General features: G+C 37.9%; 3 protein-coding genes and 2 long non-coding RNA genes across 5 annotated transcripts; 3 read left to right on the forward strand and 2 right to left on the reverse strand.

The window, feature by feature from the left end:
* The first annotated feature begins 201 nt into the window (after positions 1–201).
* LOC121050989 lies at positions 202–867 on the forward strand. The gene is made up of 3 exons (XR_005804655.1): positions 202–224; positions 445–522; positions 696–867. It is a non-coding gene; the product is annotated as an uncharacterized LOC121050989 (long non-coding RNA).
* An 832-nt stretch (positions 868–1,699) lies between these two features.
* LOC121052738 lies at positions 1,700–2,379 on the reverse strand (the record flags this gene model as incomplete). Its single annotated transcript, XM_040518474.1, has 1 exon — positions 1,700–2,379. A coding segment is annotated over one exon (594 nt), but the record flags the coding sequence as incomplete, so codon positions are not given.
* A 1,578-nt stretch (positions 2,380–3,957) lies between these two features.
* LOC121050987 lies at positions 3,958–4,300 on the forward strand. The gene is made up of 2 exons (XR_005804653.1): positions 3,958–4,107; positions 4,241–4,300. It is a non-coding gene; the product is annotated as an uncharacterized LOC121050987 (long non-coding RNA).
* A 219-nt stretch (positions 4,301–4,519) lies between these two features.
* Positions 4,520–6,470, forward strand: LOC112198359 (allantoate deiminase 2-like). The gene is made up of 7 exons (XM_040512666.1): positions 4,520–4,620; positions 4,703–4,808; positions 4,944–5,030; positions 5,414–5,635; positions 5,737–5,862; positions 5,949–6,110; positions 6,210–6,470. Exons 1-7 carry the CDS (start codon positions 4,535–4,537, stop codon positions 6,330–6,332), a joined length of 912 nt encoding a protein of 303 aa, XP_040368600.1. The 5' UTR covers positions 4,520–4,534; the 3' UTR covers positions 6,333–6,470.
* A 474-nt stretch (positions 6,471–6,944) lies between these two features.
* On the reverse strand, positions 6,945–9,701 carry LOC112198366 (receptor-like protein EIX2). Its single transcript, XM_024339478.2, has 2 exons — positions 8,480–9,701; positions 6,945–8,323 (listed from the first exon to the last, which is right to left on the reverse strand). The coding sequence occupies exons 1-2, from the start codon at positions 9,699–9,701 to the stop codon at positions 6,945–6,947; spliced, it is 2,601 nt and encodes an 866-aa protein (XP_024195246.2).
* Positions 9,702–9,721: the final 20 nt, after the last annotated feature.

A 9,721-nucleotide genomic window follows, 5' to 3' on the forward strand; every position in this document is an offset into this window, starting at 1 on the left:
GTGATTACAACTGATACAAGAGAAAACAGTTGGAATCTGAAATTGTAAAATTCCCTTCCAGCAGGTAATTCCAATTGTAGAGAAATCAAGATTATTCGACACAAGAAAGTTCCTTGCTATTATATATTACCTGATAGATACTATATCTTCTCCATTTTCAGACATGTTTTCAGAGCTTGGTGCACTTCATTGCCATTGTAGCTGCAGAAATCAATATTAATCAGGTACATTTGCTGAACTTCTTTGTATGTTGTGAATTGTGACAGCTGTTCCATCAGGGCAAATGCATTTACATTAGTAAAACTTTATACTAATTTATTTTTGATGAATGCAGTAAAACCTTTTTACCTTCATGAATTCTGCAAACTAGGGCAGTATTTTACAACGACAACAGCTTGGAGGTCAATATTTGATTTTTTTTCTACCTGATTGTGGGTTATAAAGGGTCAGGATTCAGGAGACTCAGCAGTCGATCAGGATTCAGACTCCCAAAAGACAAAAAACAGAAGATATGTAGGGCAAGTGAGGATAAGTTCTTTCCTATCTCTCATTGCTGTTTGCATTTTTGCTACAAAATTAGAACTTTCTCCTGCATCATCTGCTTAGATCCAGAGTACAGTGTTTCAACAGCATAAGACTTGATATTGTTGAAGTTAGTTTGAAAATGTTTTGATGTATTTAGCTTTTCATTGTAGACCCTTGAAGGAGTAAAGCAGCATGTATGTAAGAGAAATTGTCTTTCTAATGGAGCCTTCTGATGGCGAAACTGCCGTGGAATATATTGAGTTGCTCTTCAAGATGTCAATTCAGAAAATGCTGGCATCTCCTTGATTGTGCAGGAATTTCTGTGTACAACTTGAAAGCTATTTACTTGAGAAGTGGGCAATGTTGTCTTTAGAAAGCAGCCTGCATACTAGCGTTTGACATGGATTCTACCTTCACATGCTTATAGAGCTATGATGGAATTTTTGGGAAAGTACCAAAAATGCTGGTCCAACTGTTATCGGTCATAAGCTGCTAGTTCATCAAATACAATTTGTTTTTATGAACTCTTGAATTTCTTATTGTTATCTTGGCTTGGTAGTGCTGAAGGAAATAGTGGATCAATGATTGCAACTAAGATATATTGGATAGTCTTCTGCGGTTTCACAAAACCAGGGGTTGGAGAGACCGATGTATATATGGATGATAAACATAATGTTATATGATTTTCATTACTAAAGTAAGAAACACCATATGTTTTTTTACTGTCTTTTTTATTTTACTTTTCTGGACTTATCCAAAGTGATGCTTTTAACTGGAGAATCAAAACATTCCATCATTTATTATATAAAGACGGACGTACGCTTGAGTTCTTGGGTTATAATCGGTAGTTACTTGCATTTCGTTTTGTTCTTGCTCATGTATTGCCTTCTTTTGTGAAGGACACAACTTGATCTCAAATATGCTCTGCAATGTTCTCAAATATATTCAATCCACTTCTCAATTGTGTTTTGTGCATTCCTTTTGGACTACGTTTTGCGGTACACTGCCTAAACAGTTCTTACAAGAATTTAATAAGTCGGTCCAAATATGTGAGGCTTTTCCTAGTAAAGTAATCACCATAGCTTTGCCAGTTCCAAAGGCATCGGAGTCCCAAATTTGCTAGCAAAGTAAAGAAGAAACATTAAAATTGAAATGCCAAGTAGCCAAAAGCATCTAGACAATATGCAATGTCAATCTCCATATGATTTATAGATTCATAACAATCCTATCACAAGTGATGAAAACAATCTCATACAAAAATCAAGTCAACTTGTAAGCAAGCTGGAACAAAACTCCAGCAGACAAACCAGCAATACACAAGACAGACACCCCACGAACCCGAATGAAGAAAACATTTAAATTCTTCGCAACCTGAAGAGCAAGAGTCAGAATCTGCAGCCTACCTTGCTCCTCCATCTTCTTAAAGAAGTAGATTGGCTTCAGAGACTGCCTCAACATGAACGCCAAAGAGAAGGGAAACCCGAATGCCAAAAAGCTCTGAATTGATACTTCGGGTATTGAAGAAGACCGAGTCATGTATGAAATGTAAGCTCCAAGGCCGAGCTGAACCAAACCCAGAACAGCCACAGTCCTGCTCAGACTATACATGTTCTTGGCCATCACTTCAAGGACTGTTCGGGTCTCATTGCCCAAATCAGAGAGGTCTCGCTCCACAGTCGGTCCTTCGATTTCTTGGTGCTTGAAATTTGGGTTTTGACTTGGGTACTGACTTGGGTTTTGGGGTTTCTCAGGTTCTGATGAACCGGAGGTTGAAAGAAATCTGGGTCTATTACCCGACGGCCATTTAAATCTGGGAGTGTTCAATTGGGTAAAACCAGATTGAAATTGTTGGGTTTTGGATCAAGAATCGAAGAAGACAAAGATGGATCAAAGGCCAAGCCTTTAGTGGATTTTTCATCAAAGGGTTTTAGATTTGGTGCTGTTCCTTTGTAGTCTTTGAAAATGGAGTTGGGGTTTGAAGTAGATATGAAAGGGTTTGAGGGTGTTTGTGAAAAAGTGCAATTGGACGAGTGAGTGAAGGGTTTAGGAGCTTTTGGGTGATGAAGTAGGTGGAGGATATGGTGGAGAACGATGAAGAAGAGTGAGAGGGTCTTACGAGCTTTGAGCTGAATCTGCGAGAGATGAAGGCGGCAGCCATTGTTGAAGAACCAAAAATTGAGAGAGATGAGATGACAAGGTTATTTTGGTTTGATTGATACAGAGTATGTTGGAGAGTTGTCAATAACTGGTGAGACTTTATATGACCCACAAATGAAGAGGCCCGGCCCAAATCAATTCAATAACCCACATTGACCTCAATGTGATTCTGCAAGAGCAGAAGAGAAACACAAAGTTGAAACAAAAGAAGCTTGCAAGAAAGGTAACATCTGAAACAATAAGGTATGACAACCTCTTTCTCTTTCAATTCAAACATACTTCCTTTTCTTGATTCTTACATTCACGTTTCAAAAGTTCATCCTATTGTCATTTCTGGGTTTTCCTGTATTAGGTCATTTACAATCTTGTATCATTTTATGGATAGTGGTTTCAGTTTCACCCGTATCAAATAATATTTTCTTATAGTATATATTGTAGTAAATGGGAAGTTGGGATAGTACTTGTCTGCTAAATAAGGTCCCTCAAAATTAGTTCAATGATTTTCATTAACTGCAAAAAATAGTAGCTTTCAGTGTTAATTAAAGAGTAATAATGTTACGATTGGAAGATGCTACAGATACTCAGACAACCCCTTATTTTCTTTTGGCCGCAATCAAGAATAGAGCACTGCACCAATCAGCTTCTTGTTGCAGAGAAAAGGGGTGAATGCTGCTCCAATCTCCCACTCGCATTTCCATTGTTTTGGCACCGTTTTGTCATTGAAACTCTTAGTCTCTCACCAAATTCCTGAATCTATAAATAATATGCCAGTGTTGTGTTCAAGTCCAAGAAACTTGTAGCTGTGTGTTGTGAACAACTTGCCTTGAGGTATGCATTGTGTTCAGTTTTTCTATGGATGACGACTTCAAAACTATTAAGCCATGGTATTTGATTTTGTTACTTTCTTTCTGCCTTCCTCCAAAAGGTTAGTCCATTCCATGAGCCAAAACAAAATTGATACACTAGATTACTTCGTTGCTATAAGGAGAAATTGAACTGCTCTCCTTCACTCCTTGTAATACCCCAAAATTCTGTTTTCCGTCAATAAGTCTTATATTTGAGGAACTTAAGTTTGTGCCAAGTTTTATTTGCAAAATTTGTTACGATTTGCCATTTTAGTTTTTAATTTAAAGTATTTATTTTTCTTTACATTTGGGTTTTTCTTGAGTAATGATTTTCTCACGTTTAGAAATATTATCCAAATGATACTAACCCAGCCCACCGATCTTTTCACCTGATTTGGGAGATGATCGATTATTTAAGCCTCGTTTTTCAGTATTCTCTTACCATGTTCGTCAGCCAATTTGCATGCTCGAATACACCTAGATCTGAGCCTTAGATCAAAAAACGTTCTTCATCAAAGTTGTTCTTCATCATCGTGTCTATAACATATCCGAAAATCAGCTCAATCGGGTATGTATTGAGGTCTGTGCGTTAGTCTGAGTAGTGGTTGCTGAGAAATCAGCAATCAGCATATCTCGGGTTCAATTATTCATCTTCTTTTCCCATTCGAATCTGTTAAAGTGTTAAGAAATTGATAGTGTAAAGTCTTTGACAGCAAACGTGAAAGTTAGTCAAGGGGGAGATCAATTGGAGCAAGCTGCTGAGGCCCATGATACTGCAAAAACCACCTGGAAAAATTGTTTTTAAGCTATTTGGGTTATGATTCTCTTAAAGGAAATTCATTTGGTGATTTCGTTAAACTCCGTACTTTCATTGTTTGAATGCATTGATCACTGCATGTTTTTCCATGTTTCGATATTGAGTAAAAGGAAAAAAAAAAAAAAGGGTACATGTTGCGATTTATGCTTGCAGTGCCCAGTTTGCTTCTTTGTTAATCAGATGCAATTGCATGCTCTGTTTTCAGTCTACATTCATAGGAAGTGCTGCTATAGCTGGAATTTTACCAGTTTCAGCACTGCAAATAACTGATAAAAGGTTTCCTTGAATAAATCCTAATTTATATCTATTTGTAACACTATTCTTTTTCAATTAATTTATGATTATCGTCCTTGTTCAGTGGTGTGACAATTCAAGATGCTCTTAAGAAAACCTCCATTGAAGTTTCAGAGGAGCACTTGCAGCAGCTCAGATATGACCCAAAGTCAGTTTGGGGTTATGTTGAGGTATAATGCCCTACGCTGGTTATGTTGATAACCTGTATTAGAATATTCTCTGTGGAAATAGCAATAAAATGGATGCATGTTATAGGTTCTTCTAGTGCTCTGACTACAAACTCTGCTGATTGTTTCATGTTGTAGATTCACATTGAACAAGGGCCTGTACTGGAATGGGTTGGTTTTCCTCTAGGAGTTGTTAAAGGCATAGCTGGACAGACAAGACTAAAGGTATCAAAAGTGTTTCAGCTTTTCATAGGTGCATGTCTAAATTATGTTTCATTTAATCATACAAACAAGAAAATTTTCCGTAGTTGAGAATTGTACTATGCAACTACACATATATGTGTGGAACTCATGAGGATTCAAAAAGGGACTAATATTGATTTTTAGGTCCTGGAAAAAGTGGAACAACATCTTTATGAGAAACTACACGTCTCATAAGGGAAATTTTCTGTATAATTTCATGAGAGAACCAAGAAGTTGAATACAAAAGCTCCTATTATAGATTGTATTTCATCATACAGATGTTGATGTATAAAGTAGTAAACTACAATGGCATTATATTATACTTTTATTTCGGCTGAGCCGTCCAATATACATAAACATTGTAGGTTACAATGAGAGGTTCCCAGGGGCATGCTGGAACAGTTCCAATGTCCATGCGTCATGACCCTATGGCTACTGCTGCGGAAGCCATTGTATTGTTAGAAAGCCTATGTAAGCATCCTCAAGATTTTCTGTCTTTTGATGGTCAATGCAAAAGTTACTCATTAGAATCACTTTCAACTTACTCGTTTGTACCGTTGGTGAGATATCGACTTGGCCAAGTGCAAGTAATGTTATTCCAGGACAGGCAAGAAGTTTATCTCTTGACATTGCTAAATTTGATATTAAATGCTAAATCGGGTAATGAAAATGATCTTCTTGATTTCAGGTAACATTCACAGTAGATTTACGTGCAATTGATGACATGGGACGTGAAGCTGTTGTATGTGAATTATCTAACCGATTGTATCAAATATGTGATAGGCGTTCAGTTTCGTGCACAATTGACCGTAAGGTGTGGAACTTTTCATGTCCTAGTCAATCATGTGCAGGTAGCTTAATAAGTAAGACAGTAAGCTTACATACTTTGAACCTTTTCAGCATGATGCAAATGCAGTCATTTGCAATTCTGAGCTGACTTCGAAGCTGAAGTCAGCAGCTTATCTTGGGCTCAATAGAATGACAGGTTCTGTTCAGGATGAAGTACCTGTATTAATGTGTGGAGCAGGACATGATGCAATGGCTCTGTCTCATTTAACTAAGGTTTGTTATCTTTAATTTGCAAGATGAATCATGAACCATATGTTACTGTTTGTGTTATTTCCTGTGGTGTATAATTCTGGTCTCCAAAAATATGAACAGGTGGGTATGCTTTTTGTCCGTTGTCGAGGAGGCATAAGTCACTTCCCTGAAGAACATGTATTGGATGATGATGTTTGGGCATCTGGTTTGGCAATCCTGGCATTCCTAGAGACTCAGCTCTAGATTGGAACATTTTTTTCGACATTACTATATATATAGGAGAAATCTCAATAATCTAGTATGTGACAATTGTACATAATCATGATGGGTCTTGTATGTGACAATTCTTTTGTCAAGTACAAACCTAAAATTAAGGGATCATATTTACTCTGCAATGTGAAGCCCCTGCATTACTGATTTGCAGTCCCCATTTTGGCTAGCCATACGAGTCAATTTTTTTTTTTTGAAAAAATAAAAAACATAATGTTTCTCATTTTACTAGTACTGTGACATTTTCTGTTCTTTATTTACTAGTGCGACCCCCGCTCCCCCCAATCCCCCCATTTTATTCATATGAAACAGAAAAATTTACAAACCAAGAGGGGGACATTAGAACCTTACCTCTTCAAGGAAATTTCACAACTTTCTACCAAAAACAAAAGCCAAACTTGATAATACGGACACTCAGACTGACCAAAATAACATTGCTGCTATTACCAAAATAACAACAACAACATCTAATCAAACAACAAGGTTCATAAGGAAATGTACATCGTACATTATTGCATAGATAGAATACATAGAAATCAGAAAGCATATTATATAACTACTGCTTTCTTTTTGTTTTGTTTCCGATCACTGCCTTGCTTTCAAACGAGCTACTTTCAATGCAATTGCTAGTGCTACTTTCTCTTTGATGTGGTCAAAAAATTGAAAATAAGCATACCTCCATGACTTCTTCAATATCAATGTGCCATAAACACTCCAAAAGCCTATGATAAAGCCAAGCACCGCGCTGGTATATAAACCAAGCTTTTCATCATCAGCTTCATGAGTCTCATGCATGTTGCCTCCATCTTCTGTGCAGTTTGAAAGAGGAAATCCACAGAGTGAAGGATTGCCCTTATAAATAGATGAATCATCGAGCGTCTGAAGTTGGTTGCCCGAAGGAATTCTTCCGGTCAACTTGTTGCAAGACAAGTTCAAGTGAGATAAGAAGGTCAGAGAAGCGAGACTTTGTGGAATCTGTCCTGAAAGCTGGTTCTGGGAGAGGTCAAGTGTTTCAAGCAAGTGCAAGTTTCCAATTTTTGAGGGGATATTTCCACTTAATTGATTAATGGACAAGTTTAATGTAGCTAATTGAACGAGACTGCTGATTTCTTCAGGAATTTCACCTTCTAAATCATTATGCGAAAAATCAATAATGGTTAGAAGCCTCGCATTGTTCTCTAAGTATTCACTTGCTCTTCCTTTTACGGTCACAGTTATTACCTCAAAATCATCAGAGTAGTCCCAGCCCCCATAACTACTAGAGATTAAAGAAGTCAATTTATTCAAACAGTTGGGAATAGTCCCTGAAAATCTATTGTGACTAAGGTCTAGGATCTGAAGGGAAGGAAGAGTGCACAAATGACGAGGAATTTGTCCACTTAAAGAGTTTGATTGCAATTGCAGCACTGCGAATGTGTCCACTTTTGATCCTATCCAAGAAGGTATGCTTCCAGTAAATTTGTTGCCTCCAAGATAAAGTCTCTGCAAACCAGAGCAATTTTGCAAGGCAGAAGGAATTTCTCCGCTAAAATGATTGTTGTCTGTCTTTAGCATATAAAGAGAACTTGGAATGCCCATTGAGCTTGGAATATTACCAGACATATTGTTGTTTGAGACATCCACAGTGAGTATGCTGCTCCACAAACTCCATTCTTTAGGGAATTCTCCGGATAACTGATTGTTATTCAGAGCAAGTTCATATAGAGATTGAATGCTACAAATAGATGATGGAATAGTGCCATCAAATTGATTATGGCTCAGAACTATGGACTCCAGATTCGGAAAAGAGTTGAATCGGAACGGAAGCTTTCCGCTTATTTGATTGGAAGATAAATCCAACCATCGGATCTGGGAAGATATCTTAAAGACCCATTCCTCTGGTATTGCACCCGAGAGTCCAGTATTCTTAAGTGAGACCGACAAGAGCTCAGTTTGAGATTGAAGCCATACAGGGAAGCCGGGGCCTACTCAGCAGTTGTGCATTTCAATGTGGTGGAGCTTGAAAGGAGGAATCCATTCATAATCAATCAAATTGAAAATGATGGGCACAAGTTGGGCTGTGCTAACTGCAAAATACTCTAATTTTGTGAGATTTATGAAATGGGCTTCGGTTAAATTGCCTTCCCACGAATTATAAGATAGATCAAGGGTAACTAGCTCAGAAAGTTTTCCCAAATTTTGAGGAATGGAACCGTTGAAAATATTATCCCTGAGATCAAGTGTCTTCAGGGGTGATGATAAATTTCTGATAATAAATTCTGGAACGGATCCCCAAAAAGAGTTGGAGCTGAGATAGAGATGCTGTAGGCTTCTCAGCATTCCCAACGAACTAGGCAATTTGCCTACCAGCCCACAGCCATACAAATCTAGTGACTCCATTCTATTAAATGAACAATTTGAGAAACCACTCAAAAACTCTTCAATCCCCCCATCAATTTGATTCCCTGCAAGACTTAATGACTTGAGCCTGCACAAATTTCCACTAAATTTGGGAAATTGACCTTTGAGTCCTACACTCCGTAAGTCAAGGTGTTCTAGAGATTTGAGTCTTACAAATTCATCAAGAAAGGGGCCACTGAAAGAATTCTCACTCAGATCAACTTTTGTAAGGCTAGTAAGATTAAACATCCATTTAGGATATGAAAAATTAATACTATTCAATGACATGTCAAGGACCAAAAGTGATGTGAAGTTAATTGTAGGCATGGAGAGTGGAAGCTGGTTTCCACCAATTTCGCAACTAGAGAAATGCAACTCTAAGAGTGAAGGAAGCATGTTAACCTCATGTAGCCAACTAACTCCTGTGCTGCTAAGGTTCACACCTCCAAGATTGAGGTATTTTAGGGAAGAGAGATGAGAAAGCCAATTCAAGTTTTTGGAAGAAAGAGAATAATAACTAGATCTGAGGTCAAGATAGTTCAAGTTTGAGAGGTTACCAAGAGAAGAAGGAATCTCTCCCGCAACTGAACTCAAATACCAGATACTTGAAAAATTGAGATATCTCAGACTTGTAAGCTCCCCAATAAACTTGGGAATGTGAGTCCTTTGAAAATCATTCGAGCTTAAGTCTAAGTAACTCAAATGTATCAAGCCAAGCAAAGAAGGATTAATTAACTTACCCCCCAAACAAGATTGAAGATACTCCGTGGTGTTCCACTGTTCATCATTTGTGGTGTATGGATATGTATTACGGAGGTCAACCGTTGCAACATGACCAGTGCGGTTGTTGCATGAAATCCCTGTCCATTGGCAGCATTCGTGACCAGCCCAAGAAGAAAGCTTACCAGAAGGATCACTGAGATCTTGTTTAAAGCTGAGAAGTGCTCGCCTCTCTTCCTCCATGCATGATTCCACCACGACAC

Source organism: Rosa chinensis, chromosome 1 (genome assembly GCF_002994745.2).
Source record: "Rosa chinensis cultivar Old Blush chromosome 1, RchiOBHm-V2, whole genome shotgun sequence".
In the NCBI taxonomy this organism is placed as follows: Eukaryota; Viridiplantae; Streptophyta; class Magnoliopsida; order Rosales; family Rosaceae; genus Rosa; species Rosa chinensis.